Raw genomic sequence first — 17,935 nt, 5'->3', positions numbered from 1 at the left:
AGATCCAAGCAGATAGCAACAAGACAACATTTCAGTATGTGTGTAGGGCCTGGGTGGAAAAAAAACTAAACATTGAACAGAAAGCAAAAATCTTCAGTAAAGCATTAGTCTGATATTCCTGTAACTTTGCATAGGAATAAACATTATTTATTGGCCCTTGTGGTGCTGGTTAAAAATCAAGATTTCAATCTTAAATACATTGAATATACAAGTAAAGCCTACAGGGAAAAAATCAAGAAAGTTTGGATTCTCAGCTTTAATATACAAAATATTACAAGATTTAATTGACGAAAAAGCATAAAGCTCAGAGTGGTAAGTCTGACATTAAAGACAGCAAGGATCTCTAACAGTTTAGCAAGTCTCTTAAAAAAACAGAAGTATCTTGAAAAAGCACACAAGTTTTGGGGCCACTTTGTAATTTATGGCATATAAAAATAAAAGGAAAGTGCAATTTTTATCCCAAGCAGCTAGGATGGAGCCTTAAGAAAAAACAGTCTGTCAGGTATCCCCAGTTAGAAGAAATACCTTTGGGCATTAGCAGGCAATCTGTAGTTTAGTTTTGGTTACCAAGGGAAGGTGTTACAAGCGAGATTAACTAGAAGCATCTTAGGCTTCTTTCAAATCCTTGTGCTACACCAGAACACGCCTACCATGAAAAAGAGGAAAGTGGCAGGGCAATTGTTTGGGAAGAGGGAGATGGCAGCTGAATCTTATTGTGTACAGAAATTTGAGCTATATCTGCAATTGCATTTAATATGTTTCCTAACTTGGCAATTAACTGTCCCTCTGTGTAGGAAAACATGGTTTTTCAACACCATTCATATATACTATATTTCCCTCAAATAGGATCACACTTGCAAGTCATCTCCATGAAAATTTCACATCAAACCTTGCATGGATTATGATTTGAGTTCTTATACTCATATGCCACTTGCACAGAGAAAGGCTTCACCTTTCATTTAAGTGCCAAGCAAAGCTAAAAGCACTCATCATTTTTTAAAGATGCATATGGAGTCCACAGCTGTGCACAGTGGTCTGTAGATCAAGGTCAAAGAATTTACACAAATCTCTTTCCTACCGACTCAAAGCAATGTACAGTCACAAGACATACTATATATGGGTCAGTAGGAAAATGATGCAATTTTACATCTACATTTATGTTACTGCTTTCATTGATTATCTTTGGGTTCATTCTCTGGAATACAAGGCAGTAAGGGCCTCGTCCAGCCCCAAACAAACACAACTGAGTTCAATTTAGGCTGCAGTCTGATGCTTGTTAGACGATGCAGCATACAATTCTCTTCTAACCAATCAGTTCTGTTCTCGCTGTTAATTTCTGATTTACCAAAAAAATTCCCAAAGTAATGTCTGGTTGAAAAAAGATAATCACCTTTTGTCTATCTGCCTAAAGTATGATACCTAGATATGTCCAATTATTAATATATCAGTTGACGCCATTTAAAAATATTTTGATAAGAAAAAGAAGGGATCAAACAAAACAATTACTATCCCTCTAGTAAGAATTCAAATACTCGTTAGATTTGGCAAAATACTTTATAGAATACTTCATTAAAAAACATAACTTGGTGAAATTTATTATGAAGAGTATTTTCTAAATAAACCATATATATTAATGTCTTTTCTCCCTAGAGATAATAAAAATATATGCTCTCAGTCCTTTCAAGAATCAATATTCTATTTGTAGAAATGTGTTTTAAAGTGTCCCAGAATAAAAAGGATGGAGAGAACGTAACAGTCTACAGCAGAAGCATGTGCTGTGCAAGAAAGCACCTTTACCGACGTCCTCCATACTTGGCCACCCAGTCTGTTCTTCCATGAACTGGCTGTATGGGTGATGGGTGAGTCAAGATGTTAATGCCTTTTGTGGCTGGGTTGTAAGGAGGTCCTGGTAACGGAGCTTGAGCCATTTTTGTTTTCCAAGGATATTCTGAGGGGGGAAAATGCAAGATCAATACAAATCAGACTGAGTAAATCACTTCTCTCATTGCTAAGTGGATTCATATACTAATATCTATAATCCCTGATAGCAAATTATATTATTTACACAAAAGGAAAAAAATTCTACAAGATTTCTACTTGCATTAGTAGGTGTGAGAACAAAATGGGTGTCTTATGCTAAAGTGACAACAAAATACTTCATTACCAGAACCACAATAAGGGATCTGCTATAAAAAACATACCTTTATAGAATAGTACACTTATACACATGACCAAACTGCATTCAGTGAAGCTCTTTCACTCCAGGACAGCTAGGCTATCTATAAGCATCACTGCCAACAGGGTAAGGAAATCTTGGAGCTTTGAATCAGTGCTTTCCCATTCTAGGAAGGGCCTCTGGTGGAGGGACATGTCCAGTGATATAGCCAAAGAATTAGCTGACAAGATTACACAATGTGTAGTTAGATGAGATCCAGATGTGTGGGTAATGAGATCTTCTGTATGTGCCGAGACAATGACCACCAACCCACAGAGCTAGTACAAGCATGGTCAGGAGCTTTGGCTGTCCAAGTGGAGCTCTCTCGTTTTTTAAATAATCTACTATCATTTCACAATCTACTTTTGGAGCTCCCCTGAATTTCAGATGATTGGGGTGGTAGTGGGGAGACAGTTTGACAGAGAAACTAGGGAAAAAACTGGCTATTCTTTCTCTCGAGAGCGGCCTCCTTTGTCTTCCATCTGCACCACTGAATACCCCGACAAATCAGCATGTTGAAAGAACTCTCCGTTCATGACAATTAAGGGTTTCCCCCTGTGGTTTCTAGGGAACTGTGAGCATCAGCACAACCCAAAGAAGGGGGGGAAATCATCATACAAGGCAATACTAAGCCAGACCACCAAGAGGAAAGGACTGGGCGGACACCTATGGAGCCAGAGAGGTCATGTTTTGGTTTTGTATGATATCTTGAGTTAGGTTAAGGAGCGTGAGGGAGGACCAAGAAGCAATCTTTGCCTGGGGACTCATTATCAAGAGTCTTGATGATACAGGCTCCAGTGGTATACAAGTGTATTCAGGGCAAGGGGCAGGGGAAGAGATAAGGGGCATGTCCAGGAGGTGAACAGATCAGTTCTGGTGTGATTTGCAGTCATGTGGACATCAGCACTTTGAAATCCTACTATGTTGAATAAGGTTTCTTCCAATGGGAACTGACTCATACTCATACTCTTTCAGAAGACGATCATTTATTACAATTAGAAATACAAAGAAAAGCAGCTTAAATCATTAGATCTCACACTTAACAGAGACAAACTTAGATTAGAGGTGCAAGCACCATGTAGAACCCCCCTAGAACAGCAGCATCTCTACGCAAAAACTGAAAGGTAGACCACAGCTATATACATGAACTGCCCCTCCCCCACTGTATGGAAAGTCTTCATGTCACCACCAGTTAGCTAGCTGTGGGCTGACCACAGAGTGGACACTATTAAACAAGGGCAATCCATGCATTGATCCAGTCTACGTATTACAAACATGTACAAGCAGCTCAGAAGCAATTTTAAATACTATGCATTCACTTAGTATTTTCAACATGTAGACTGCTTCATTACAAAGAAACAACCTCGTGTCAAGAAGGCATGCTTGGAAACCTTGCTTCCCACTGTTACCCTTCAAGGATATCACCATCAGTAATAAGCAATTTAATTTTATCTTGTTTTAATTAATGTTACATTTGTGTTACAGATGGTAGAAAGATCTGATAGAATAAAAGATTCGGAAAAAATATAAGAAGGTTTCAGGGGGGAAAGGATGGTAAAAATGAAAAAATGAACAGGAATGTTTGCTTTGCAGTGAAGACAGACAACTACAGAAGAGTAAGAGAGTTAAAGAAAAAGCTGAACCGAGCAATCTTTATTATGTACGGTGTTGTCCTTGCTACAGGAAATCTGTAAAGTTTTATCCTTTTCTTTCAAATGCCTCTTTCCTACTTTAACTGAGCTTAATTATAGGTATTCCTTCACGCTTAAATATTTGTCTTTAGGATTTAGCTTAAAGCTAGGAGTTTCCAAAATGCAATGCCCACCCCCCAACATAGCTTTCATGCCTAACTGCATCATACAAGGCAGAAAGTGAGTGCAGCTCTTACCTATCCAAGAAAAGAATGATTGTGAGGGTATAATTATTCAGTTTCTGCTTACCAGGTATACCTTACAGATGCAAAACCTTTTTGGGTGGGGGAAGAAAGTCAGCAACTATAAAGCAAAGAATTATACTTATCTGAATATGATGGCATTAAAGGTTTATAAAATGGCAACTAGTTCTACCATCCATTATCATCATCCATGGACTAAACCACTGTGCTGGAAAAATTGAAGGTGACTACATATTCTGAGATTCTTTAGCTTTAAAAAAAACCCAAACCAAGCAGAATAAGAAAGTCAGGACTTTTCACCTAAAATGGCTGCCACGGGGCTGTTCCTAGGATGCTGCCTCTGCATACGGGCCTGCCCAACCCATACCCTGGTTCTGCTCTTTTTCTCTCTAAAAAGTCACATCCCTTATATCCAGGTGGAGACAACAAGCCTCCTGCAATAAGGAGTCGGTAAAATATATTTTCTAGCAAGACCTTCCAGAATATGGAGCATCAGGTAAGTATTGTCAGCTTATCTGGAGCCCTTATCAAAATTAAAGAACACACTTGCATATGTGCAAGTCTTGTTTATTTCAAAATTATGTCAAAAAAGACAACATAAAATTTTGTTCATCACTTACACAACATTCATTATCATCAAGTAGTACAGTATAAAAGTACAGGCCAAGTAATTCAAACTCTTTATCACATGAAGTAATGGCTGCCTGTTACTATACCAAGCTCTGTAACTATACCTTCGACAGTTGTTGACCAGCCAAATTTTTTTTAACATATTCTGTGAAAAGCTTCATTTATATTGAACTGCTGGGGTGGGGGCGGGCAGTGAGAAACCTGAGCATGAACTAGAGGAATTGGGGTTATTTCTATAGCTACTAGTGAGCATTTGATCAAATGTTACTGAACAAATCTCCCTTGATCACTGTTCTTTGTTAAACATTTTCTCCAGTTAATAAACAGCATTGTGGCAAAGAGGCAACAGGAATGTACTGATTGTTAAAGATGTCATGAAGAATATATTAGTTTAAACAGTCCATGTTCTTCTCAAGGATTATATGACAACTCATTCAAGTATGGTTTATTATACAGCATAATTTGTGTATTTCAGAGCATTTGTGTTCTTTCTTCTAGTAAAACAAAAGTTTCACAAGTATATGGTTAAGTTTCTTAAAATTTACTAATACAACAATATCTAAAGGGGTAATTGTAATGCTCAGAAATGTATTTGGAGAGCTCCCACAATAACAAAATAAATATGCATTTCAGAATGACCGTTGATAAGAGCCAAAACTAAATGCCAAACAAAAATGTTTTTAGAATGTCTGAGGAAAATGTACTTGACAGCAATTTTACCATGAATGTTTGATGAACCTTCGTAAAATTATTACTATAATCTTAGTTTTGTTGGCTTCTAGTGATGGCCCATTCTAAATGTGAAACAGAAAAAACTAGTTATTGGCACAGCCTTAGTAAAACTGTTTTGGTTTACATCATTTGAGGAACTGACACTAATCTAAGAAGACACAAAGGATAAAGAAGTTAGGGAAATTTAATTTTAACTTCACTTTCCCCAGACTGCTAGTAAGGCAGGCTTACCTGTGGCTGATGGCCTGAGTGGCGCTAGCTGTATCCTCTGAACAGCTGAACCAACTTCTTTTTTGTGAAAGGAAGGGATATATTCGCCCGGGGCACTGTAAGCAGCACCTACACAGCCAGGGTTTCCTGTTAAGAAGATTTTCAGGGGAAATTCAGGCAGCACTTTTCTTATCAACACTTGATCACTTTGAGACTATAAAACTACACAGAAACCTCTGAAAGTAGGTGTTTCTTCCTTCTGCATTACATCTTGTTCCACTTCAGTCAAAGATCCAGTTAGGCTGCTGCAGCAGATAAAGAAGCCAGACTCCCCTGGGGAGGGCTCACATGATTAAATGTTTCTCCATACAAAAATACACAGAAAATCAGAAGCAAGGAAGAAGAATTCTAGCCAACATTACTCCCTGACATGTTCATTTTCGGCAAAGAAATTTTTTTGCATGGAAAATCATTTTAAAAAACCATCATCAGAGGAGGCAGCTATTTCCCTGGTATGAAACATCCTTCTGATTAAGGTAATCTAAGGCTGCCACGATGTATGGCTCCTTTCCCATACTATGAGCTAAGCTACACAACACGACTTATGAACAAGTTTGTCTGCATGATTAGAAGTATGTATGCTCCAACCTCCCCATGTTGAGTTTTCCCCAAGCTGAGCATGTGTCCTGTATTTTCAGTCCATGCATGTGTCCTATAAGTTCCGTGTAGCTGCATTTGTGAGCATCTACGGTCATAATCAGAGAGTCGTCAGTGCAGAGTGCCAATTCTGATCAGCGTGGGGGAGACGAGGGATGGTATCCCATGATGCATCTCTCCGCATTTGGCAAAATTTAACCATTTTTGACCAAATTTGCTGGAGACTTACTCCTAACTGTCCTCTAATGCCCCCCCCCCCCAATTTTATGAAGATTGGAATTTGGAGGGCTATTTTATGGTCACCCAAAGAAGGTGCCCCAGCCACATCTCCATTCCCTATGGGGGAAACAACAACATCATCATCATCAACAACAACAGATTTATATACTGCCCTTCAGGACAACTTAATGACCACTCAGAGCAGTTTACAAAGTATGCCATTATTATTGCCACAACAAACACCTTGTGAGGTGGGTGGGGCTGAGAGAGCTCCTAGAAGCTGTGACTAGCCCAAGGTCACCCAGCTGGATTTAAGTGGAGGAGTGGGGAATCAAACCCAGTTCTCCAGATTAGAGTCCCACGCTCTTAACCACTACACCAAACTGGTGTCGTTGTGCCACCCCGGGAGCACTCCTGTACTTTGCCGTAGGCCAATTTTGATTCCAAATTATGCCGACTATCCAGGGAGATGGGTGGCATTTTGCAAAAGAAATCTACAAAATTTACAAGGGACATATGCCTGACTGTCCTCTGAAGACCCCAAGTTCCATGAAGATTGGACCCCAGAGGGCCATTATATGACCCACACACACACACAAAGAAGGTTCCCCCAGCCACCTCCAATCTCCATTATTCCCTATGGGGAAAACTAGGGGAGCTATCTAGGGGGCTGGAGGTTGCATTTTGCAAGCAAAATTCAACAAATTTGCAGGGGAGCTACTTTTAACTGTCCTATAAAGACACCTCCAAAGTTTCAGGGAGACTAGGCCCTGGGGGTGGGGCAACAATCCATGTGTTTCTGCAGTGGAAATCATTTTTCCCACAATAGAAACTAATGGAGAGTGGCTGGTCAGCCTGCTCGGGGATGGGATGGGTTTTTTGGCGGGGGCGTCATTTTGGTTCTGTTGGACTGTCTGGTGTGTAGATTGTGATTGAGAATGTGCCTGTGGCCATGGCAGCCATGATCCTACAACAAAAACAAATGGGGTAACTGGGGGCCCTTCTTTGTAGGGCCATAAAATGCCCCCCCATAGTCCAATCTCCCTGAAACTTGGAAGGGGTCTTTAGAGGACAGTTAGGAGTAGGTCCCTGCAAATGTGGTAGATTTTGCTTGCAAAATGCCACCCCAGTCCTCTAGATAGGTCCCATAGTTTTCCCTATAGGGAATAATGGAGATTGGAGGTCGCTGGGGGCACCTTCTTTGGAGGACCATATAGTGGCCCTCCAGGGTCCAATCGTCATGAAACTTGGGGAGCCTTTAGAAGACAGTCACAAGTATGTCCCCTGAAAATTTTGAAATTTCTTTTGCAAAATACCACCCCCATCCTCCTGGATAGCCCCCATAGTTTTCCCCATAGGGAATAATGGAGATTAGAGGTGGCTGGGGCACCTTCTTTGGGAGGCCATAAAATGGTCATCTGAAGTTCAATCTTTATGAAACTTGGAGGGTTCTTAGAGGACAGTTAGGAGTAGGTCCCCAGCAAATTTGGTAAAATTTGGTCCAAACGTTGCCCCCTCCAGACTCCCAGAAACCCCCAAATTGCATTTCCCATTGGAAACAATGGCCAAATTTTGCTGAATATGCTCTGTGCTGCTGAGGAAAATTTGAGCATGTGCAAGGAGATGGTGCATCATTGGATACCATCCCTCATCTCAGAGGAACACAGAGGAAACCCGTGCCAGTCCCTATACAGGATCTGACTACCATGTGGATGACGTGTGTAAGTGAAATAATGGAGGAAACACATGTAAGTACAATCACATGTTCTCCATATGTAATTCATCTCATGTAATTCATCTCTATGTTACAGCCATGTCAAATGTGTCCTAGATTTTATAGAACTGATTTCCTGAGAAAGCCAATCAGAACTCATTAACATTAACCTCGCCCTTTGTGCCAATCTTGCCCAAATACTGTGGTCCAAATCACAGAAGTCATGCCATCATTTCCTAACAGCCATCACAACCTACCTCAAAACACAAACAGTAAGTATAAAAGGTAGTTTATAACACAGAGAAGGGTGATGCTGTGTATTGGGACAGTCCAGTATGAGGCCAAGTCTTTCCTTGGTCAAGCTACCACATTTGTATCAGAAAAGTGGATTTATGATGAAGGTTCAGAATATTTGAGGTAGAAACCAGTTAAAACCTGGGAAGACTTTCTGTAATATGCCTGTAGCACTGGATAGAAAGCCAACAGCAAATGCCATGTTATTAGCCTAACCTTGGATGGGCATCACCGGATACATAAACTAAGAACTACGAAATATTCCGGTGTATAGGAACTACAAGGTTCTACAATCTCTTAAGAAATTTAATTATTTTGTATTTTTTAACGATACGTGAAGGCAAAAATTCCAGTATATCACACAAATGCCAAGACAGTGACCTCCTTGGAGGTGTGATATACTGGAATTTTTTGCCTTCACGTACTGATTGCAATGCTCATGGATTGATGAACTTTACCAGTTGGACGTGTATGCATACTGATGAACTTTACCAGTTGGATTGGAGTGACTATTGATTAATCTTATTGTTATATGTTTGCACAATATTAGCACTTTGCACCTTTAAAAAATACAAAATAATTAAAAAATTTCTTAAGAGACTGTGGAACCTTATAATGCCATGTTATTAGCAAATCCCAGTTTCAGAAACATGCCTGGCTGGTAGCAAGAGCAGCTGACTTGACTGCTCTTGGTGCCTGGATTGTAAAACAATATCCAGAATGAAAAAAAATGAAAAGATTATAAATATATCTTTAATTCCTCTTTAATTTTTGCTTCTTTCCCTTCAGAACTGTTTTGAAAACCAAACTGAAAAAGGATCAACAGCAGAAGAATTTTCGTCAGAGCACCAGTCACCAGAGCAAGTTCACCATCTCAAGTACAAGCAATTCACTTGGGATTTTTGGAGCAGGTGACGGACAGTCTCTCTCACAGACCTAAGCAGCAAAGAAAGAAGAGCAGAAGGGGGGTGATTAACTAAATCCCAGGCCCTCTCTCTACCTCAATGTCTTTAGTCTATGAGCCCCCACTAAATAGCCTCAGTCTCCAGCCTTATGAGGCTCCTTTAGATCCTTATTGCAGAAGGCAAGGCAGAGAAATAATTTTTTAAAAGTCTTTCCAGTCTCTCCAAGGCATGTGAAAGAGTATCTTGTTGAAGAACATCAGTTACTTTCATCTCTGTATTCTAGACAGAAACACAAAAGAACAGTACAGTCGGTGGTGTAGCTAAGAGGCAAAGCTAAAACAGAAATAGGAAAAACTAGAAAATATTAAGTAAAAATCTAAACCTACAAAGTTTTTGGAAAAAGTGAATCCCTCACCTGCTTAAACACTGCCATTGAATGATGGTGGTGCTCATAAGTGGCCTCTCGGTCTACAGATGGTCTAGCAATGGCACCAGAAGGAAAGCTTACTCTTTGACATGGCGACAGTAAAAGAAATGGTACAGCTCTTCCCATCCTAAATTATGCAAAATTTCTCTTTCATGAAAAACCACATAACTCTTTGAAGCAGAGCACGGAACAATTCAGAGTTTTGCAGTGGCATGTTTGGACACAGTAGAGCTGCCAGACAAAATAACTGCAGAGGGATCCACAAATTTGCAGCAAAATCCATAAGCGGATTGAAAAAACTCACAAGCGCGCACGCACGCACGCACACACACACACACACAAAGGGCATATAGTAAGATCCAAGCATTTACATTAACAAACCAGTCAGTTCAGAATGGGTAAAGGGGTGGCTTGCACATCCATGTGTGGTATGTTACATTTTGTAATTATTTGGCTGCAACAGAAAAAGTATGTGCAAATATAACTTAGATGTTTCTCTCCCCCACCTCATCCCTCCAACCACATCAAGATTTGTAAGAACTACACAGGACAGGAGGCAACAACTAAGTATGAGAATGTTAATCTAACAGGCAAAGAAGCACATGATTACAATTAATGGCATGAAATAACCCATCCAAAACAAGAAGTGGAAATCTCCATAATAACATTTCAAACACTGAAAAAAGACCTGTGTATACTATTTCACTAGAGATTCATTCTGTGCAAAACTTTACAGTGCTTTCATTTTTGTGGTGGTTGTTCATTGATTCAGTGGAAGAAATGCCTTCCTGTCTTAGTCCCAAACACGCACTGGAGCATATTCCTAGCCTTAACAGAAATTACATCATTCCCCAAGGATCTGAGAAACTATGATGAAATGGGCACTTAAACATTCTCATTTTAGCTCCAACAATAATATCCAAAGATGCATAAAGCTTTATAGCTCAAAAAGAAGTAAGTTATTCAGGATAAAGTTCCATTTGAGACAGTATTCCAGGCTCAGTTTCTGTCAGTAAAAGGCAAGGGAGAGGCAGGGCCCTTTCCAAGGATGTTTCTGGCTTTTGAGGGAGAATTCATCTGGTCAGGCCATGGCAGCAACTAGTGGGTTACCTCATTACTTGTATGATTTACCCAGACCTGGCTGCCTGCTACTGTTCAACTGCAGCCACCTCACAATAGCCAGAGACATAATGGTTAAAGGGAAGAGCCCTTTTCTAACATTTTTCACTCCCAGTCTGCCTCTGCTGAAAAGGTTGTTATGAGAATAAAATGGAGGAGAGGAGAATGATGTAAGTTGCTGTGGGCCCCCACTGTGGAGTCCATGAGGTATAAATGAAGTAAAGAAATAATAAATACAGCTGAAGATGAGGAAAGATAAAAGGTAGGTTGGTGGGAGAATGTGAAGAAGAGAACAGCAAGAAAAGGTGAGGATATGGGTGCAAGAAGGTGAGGATATGGGTGCAAGAAGGTAGGAAAGTGAAAATACAGTGGGGAAAATTAAGTGCCCCTCGCTATTCCTTGCAGGTTCTCCACTGTGCAATTGGGCCTGGTCCGGCAACTAGCACCACACCAGTGGGTCATAGTTTTCCAGGCCTGAGTCTGCCAAAGGAAAGAGAGAACGCTGATGACTGAGGGGGGGGGCATAAAGTGGGTGGGAAGAGAGAGGAAATAGTGGGGAAGGGGAAAATGAGGTCTCTCCTCCCCTCCGCACAAGTTCTTGCTGGTCTCCCACCCAGTCTATCTTATCAATCACTCGAACCTCTTTTTCTCTGCCCTTTTAGCACATACATGTCCTGATCAATCAGATCAGTGGTCCATCTAGTCCAGTATCCTATTTCATATAGCGACCAGCCAGTTGCCCTGCATGGCCAACCAACAGGCTACAGAGGCCAAGGCCTTGCCCTGTCATTGCCTCTTAACACTGAGGTTCAGAGGTCTACTGCTTCATATGGAGGTTACCTTTAATCATCATGAATGTCTACCCCTCTTTTAAAGCCAACTATGCTCATCACTCAACTTCTGGCAGAGCATTAACTATTTAATTACTTGTTGAAAAAAGTAGTATTTGTTTTTGTCTCTCCTGAATCTATTACCCTTCAAGTTCATTGGGTGCTCCTGATGTCTAGTATTATGGAGAGCAAAAAATCCTCTCTATCCACTTTCTCCACCCCATGCATAATTTTGTAAATCTCTATCATGTCCCCCCCCTTAGTTGCCTTTTTTTCCAAATAGAAAAGCCCCAGACTCTTTAGCTTTTCCTCATAGGCAAGGTGTTCCAAGCCCTTAATTATCTTGGTTGTCCTCCTTTGTCTTTTTCCAGCTTTGCAATATCCATTTAGAGATATGATGAGCAGAACTGTACACAGTATTCCAGATGAGGGCAACACCATAGATCTACACATTTAGCACGTGTAGGAAAGGAATATTGGCCATTTTATTTTCAACTCATTTCCTAATAATCCCCAGCATGGAGTTGGCCCTTTTCACCACTGCCACACACTAAGATGACCTTTTCATCAAGCTATTGACCCCACTAGATGTCACTTCCCTCTCCATCTTGGCCAGTTCAGGACCCATCAGCATATCTGAGTTGGACTGGATGGAAGGGTGAGTGGTCCTTCTTTTGTAGCAGAGCACTGTATTAGATTGCCAGGTGCAACCATTCAACTCTATAGGGCACTTCTATATACACACTGAGTTTCTCCTGCTCATGGGAAGCCTCTGTACATACTAGACTCTCTAAGTGTACATAAAAGCTGCTAGACTAAAGCCATGACATGTCAAAATAAAATATAGATGATATAGTAATACTATACCAAAAGCAAATAAAATATGTACAATTTGAAGAGAGCAACTCTACAAAAAAAAGCGTGTTGCCAAATATAAGTTAGCATAAATTACCTTTCGAGTCCTCTAATTTTTCACTCACTCTTTCTTTACAAGACAGGTTTTCAATTTGTTTAATTAAATTTTCTTCTTCAGAAGAAGCAGCAAAGCAGATAAAGAAGGGAAAAGGATGAAAATAAATACTTTAGGAAAACAATGAAGGAATGGAATGTATGCAAAATTATATGAAAAAGAAAAAGTATGGAAACACAGCATGTGTCAGTGAGCCTTTACAGGACCCCACAGCCATTCCCACATTAAATCTGAAAAGTGGGATCTGGTCTAAAAAGTTTGACATTTGTAATATAAGTTTTATATATTACAAGGGCCTCACTTGGACGAAAATTCTTACCATCCAGTTTCATAAGGCATCCGTGTCACTATAACTCTATAAGAACAAACAGCCCAGTTGATCATCTAAGTTTCTGGCTGTTAGGCAAGGGTTTCAAATGAATGAGCATGTAACAATAGCTGCAGATTTTGAACTGATGATTGATGATTTTTCTCCAGACAAAAACAGAATACAATTTGGCCATACCTCTTCAGTTCTGCTAGTTCAACATTTAAATTATTATAATTGGTATCATCTATTATTTTAAATTATAAAGTCATTTGGTTTCTTTGATAAAGGTCTTCTTTCATCTAATATTCCAGGCTAAACCAATGGAAGAAAGTGAGGTCAACTGCTTAAATTAACACAGTAAAGCAATGATTTACACAGGATTCAAATGAAAAAACCTTGCAGGCAGAGTTTCAACATTAGAGTTAGCCTAGACCTCCTCTGCCCAAAAAAATGAGACTTTATTTCTTTATGCCATTTGGAATTTGAAAAACCAAGCAAGGTTTAAAATTTTAGATTGAAGAAACAAAGTATATTGTAAATATACATGTATATATATTGTAAATAATCTTGTCACACTCCAGCAAGATTACTAATAGGCCTCTGACCCTGCTCCTTTAACACTTTGTGGTGTGGCTCTTTTTTGCACTTATATGTTTGCATCTACATTGCTACATGAATATGAACACATCTTCAGCAACAGCCTCTGGCTGCATTGATGTTTTGCACAAATTTATACCTGAATCAAGGCCACCATTTAAAATGTATGCAAATTAACTATGAAACAACATCAGTTGGAACCAAAGGCACTTTTGCTCATGTGGTATGGGGAAAGAAGAAATACTCACACTGTTTGATACTACCAAACCCTTAACAGCAGTAATTTGGAGAGTGCAGTGAGCTGTAACAAGAAAGGAAAGGTGGGAAGCTTCTGTTCAAGTGGTTCCACTCACAGTCCTTTGGATTCAACCCAGTGTATTTGGAAATAACCTGCAGCGCACACACTTTTCATAGCATGTTGCGTTAATTACCTGGATTGACTCGGCTGAAAGACAGACTTCCAAAAGATGCTAGTGGTTTCGAAAACAAAGAATTGTTCCAGGTTCCATTACTTCCATCTTTACTGGCTGGCTCCAAGGAGACATTCTTGGGGTTTACACCTTAGAAAAATAATTATTTTAAAAAAGTTAATGTATTGCTTTAATTCAGAACACCAGAAAAAATGTAGCTTTTACTATTTTTCACTAAGTGCTTAGCCAAGGGCCTGTTACTCATAGCCTGGGTATAAGTACAACCTACAAAGACTTCCTTTAAAAGGCAATTTTAGGTGTTTGTACAGAATATTACATAAAAGTATAACTTATAATATGACCTCCCCCCATAAACTTGATGTGTTGCATCCAAACTAAACGTAATTTCCTCCGATTCCCCTTTCCTGTTGCAGACCTCCCCCATGATATTCCTCACAGTTTTCTATCCGACAGGAGTTGCATTGCATAGAAATCAGTGGAAAAGGCAGGAAAATTCTGCACTGAGTAAATTTAGTCTGGATGCAACCCATTGTTTAATACCCCAGGGGCAGGAATCCACTAATCCATGTGTACCTGCTCTCTTCACTAATCAACAGTGGCTCCTACCTATCACGTTCCCAAATAGTGTGTGTAGATAAGTAAAATTCTTTACTGTGTAAACCAATTATTGGTGTTGGGAGCTGCTGTAACAAGAAATGGGCAAGTAAAGCCATATACTGTAGTCATGTGCGTATACAAATAACGTACCTCTCTGGGTTGTGCTTCAGCTCTTTACAACAACCAAAAATTAGTTCTCAAAAAACAAAGTTGATCGTTAAGGAGGTTAATGTTGATATTAGTGCTTTGCACTGAGAAATAACCTTGACACTGGCCAGTTCACCCGGCTGTAGAATAAGAAACTGAAAATGACATGCTCAGAAGCTAATTTATGGCTCACACTATTGGTTCATCTAGACCATTACTGTCTACTGGCAGTGGTGAGGGATTTAACCTGGGAATTTCTGCAAGCAAAACATGTATTCCACCACTAACATGCAACCACAATCCAGAGGCCTGTGGTAGATATTAAGGCTTCTGGCCTTCCCACTACACTATGGCTGAGTCACATTGCAAGCTTTTTTTGATATTCCTCTGCATTTCAGAAGGAGTACTCTGTGCAGGTCGGCTGGATGAAAAATGTCTACAAGTTCAAAGTCATGCAGAAACATGAGGAGTTAGTGGCCTGGTTGTCTGAACTGTTCACAGGAACATGCAATTTCACTACTGCTGAAGTTCTTCTTTACCCTTTAGTTATACATTCTGTTGTAGTGTTTACACTAATAGAAAAGACTCCACTACATAAAAATTTAGTCAAACCAAGAAAAAAAAAGTTATGCAGTTCACCCCATCTCCTTTTTACCAGGTATGTATCTTGACTGCTTAAGGTAGTGCTGTTTTGCTGATAAAAATGATATCCCAGAGTCATTTCTCTTCAGAACTTTATTTTCTCCTCCTGGGCGGCCAGACGTAGAAGACTTAGGCTCAGGACTTAGACTATAAGGGAAGGGAATCCATATTAAAACAAGAGAGCTTTCTGCTTGAGGCTTGCCAGCATCACCATTTGGAGCAGGAGTTAAGCTGGCCAAGTACTCAGCTTATATGCAACAAACATTGAAATTATACAAGAATTAGTGAAAACGTGTTAGGAACCTGCGTTCATACTGTACTCCAGATACAAAAAGATAAGAAAAATGTTTCCAGCTTCTGATGAGGTTTTTTAATTCTAACTGTTGTTGCTAATACATTTTTCTTATCAATGTTATTCTTGACTAGTGATCTATCGTTTTATTTTCTAATTTTTACAATGCAAGTCAGTCCAAGTACCTTACAGAAGAGAAGGATATAAATATAATAGAAAACAAATCTTTTTTAAAAATTCACAGTAGCTGCACAGGCAGAACCAGTCTTCCTTTGCTTTTATCTAAAATGCTCTATTAGAAAAATCAGTTCAGAAGATAGTAAAACTATTCCTGCCTTCTGCAATTTCAAACTGCAGATGGGAGATGTTGCAAAGGAACACTCCCCTCCCACCACTACTTACAAGATAATTCCTTATACATAGGAAAAAAAGATGCCTACTTTCTTACAAGATATGCTACTTTCCTACATATAGGGCTTTTCTGCACACTTGACTTATTCCTGATTTTCTTAGCAGTTGATCCCCAAGCACTGGAATCAGTTCAGGTACAGTTCTTCCATATGTCTGCCCTCTCTTTGAATTATGATGATTGTGGAGTCAGTTTATTTTGTTCTGCACATGCCTTAAATAATCAGGATTTTCAAGAGAGGGTGCTATCATCATTGGTGAAATCACAGCGCGCACACCCAGATACAAGGATGGATTTTTTTTAAAAAAAGAGTGAAAAGAAACACATGGGGAACTCCTTGCACAGAGAAGTCTAAGAGGGGCTGAACTCTGCCACCCATACCTAAGTGTTCCTCCCCACAACCCAAACTGGAGAGCCCTGTCTGGGCTGACCCAGAGCCAGGAGGCTGAGGCCAGCATTAGCAAGGTAAACCAACCTCTGTTGGGATAAAGCCCAAAGCAGCAGCAGCAATGTGCTTTTCAAGCCACATTGCTTTTTCTGGAGCCAGAAGTGGCCACCCTTCCCCTTGGACCACTAGAACTTTTGCAATTTTTTTAAATCATCAATTTCATATCAATAGAGCAACCTACTGTTATAAGAATAGATGCAGCAGATTCTCTGAATTCCTAGCTTTGATTTGTTTTTAAAAGTCCTTAGCCTCTTCATTTTGGAGCTATAAGGAAAAAGTCTTATCTCCACAATGGAAGGGGCAAGAGACCTACTTTGTTTTAAATGAAAGCTTAGAATTCAAAGAATGTACTGCACTTACTAGTGAATGATGGGTCATTATAGAGATATGAAATTGACAATAAAAACAAAACTAGGAAGGGCAGAATGAACGGCAGGGGGAGCACTGACTTGGCAATGATGAACATCCAATCGTCAAAAAATGTTTTGGAGGTGAGTAGGAATGGGCGGGACAAATAAAACTAAAAGAATCATTACTCACGAGGAAGAAATAGAATTGGCTTCCACAAAAAGAAGGGGGTAAAAGTGGTCTCAAAAAACCCAAGAACACCCTGGGGGGGGGGGCAAAAGGAAAAGATGTGTGTGGAAATCAGGGGATAAATCAAAGTGGTATGAGGCCAGAACTGACAGAAAACAACAGTGCAAAAATGATCACAGATTCTTTTTTGCCTGTGAGGCATGCAATCCTCACCTTATAATATATGGCACAGAGAAATTCTTTGATAGAGTTTTGCAGTTTCACCATGTAATGAGTGATTTCTCTTGCCTCTAGACATAAAATCTGGCATTTTCAAACTAGCAACTGTGTGTGTGTGTTCACACACGTGCGCAAAAATGTTGCTTGGCAATTGCATCAATGTGGATCTGGACATTATTCAGTAGGTTTCTTTTAAAAGGGATGGGGAAGGGGCAACTTCTCATGTGGCACGTGTTCAAGGTTTATGTGGTTTAAGGTGGGCAGCCGTGTTAGTCTGTGGTGGAAAAATAGTCAGGTCCAGTAGAACCTTAAAGACTAACAATTTTTGGTACAAGCTTTCATGGGTCAAAGACTACTTCATCAGAGACCTGTGTTGCAATTCAAATGCACTCTCCCAAATAACTCAACAATAAATAAGGCAAATTGCAGTTTAGATTTTGATACCACTGCAACAAACACAAATTGGATGCATGGCCACATGCAAGCAACC

The 17,935-nt window shown here is 39.8% G+C and overlaps 1 protein-coding gene across 4 annotated transcripts in view; it reads right to left on the bottom strand.

The window, feature by feature from the left end:
• Positions 1–22: 22 nt before the first annotated feature.
• MAK (male germ cell associated kinase) overlaps positions 23–17,935 on the bottom strand; it is a 54,289-nt gene continuing 36,376 nt past the window's right edge. Inside the window, exons 11-15 of one of the 4 annotated variants that reach the window (XM_054984477.1) lie at positions 15,554–15,687; positions 14,155–14,283; positions 12,799–12,873; positions 5,703–5,828; positions 23–1,948 (exon numbers count right to left, since the gene is read on the bottom strand). In XM_054984477.1, the coding sequence (XP_054840452.1) occupies positions 1,794–1,948; positions 5,703–5,828; positions 12,799–12,873; positions 14,155–14,283; positions 15,554–15,687 (619 nt within the window). In that variant the 3' untranslated portion in view covers positions 23–1,793. The remainder of the gene's footprint in view (positions 1,949–5,702; positions 5,829–12,798; positions 12,874–14,154; positions 14,284–15,553; positions 15,688–17,935) is intronic. The other 3 variants (XM_054984479.1, XM_054984478.1, XM_054984480.1) reach the window with 3 other exon arrangements.

This window comes from Eublepharis macularius, chromosome 7, assembly GCF_028583425.1.
Source record: "Eublepharis macularius isolate TG4126 chromosome 7, MPM_Emac_v1.0, whole genome shotgun sequence".
Classification (NCBI taxonomy): Eukaryota; Metazoa; Chordata; class Lepidosauria; order Squamata; family Eublepharidae; genus Eublepharis; species Eublepharis macularius.
The sequence above is the reverse complement of the archived record's forward strand: the minus strand, read 5'-3'. Positions and strand labels throughout refer to the sequence as shown.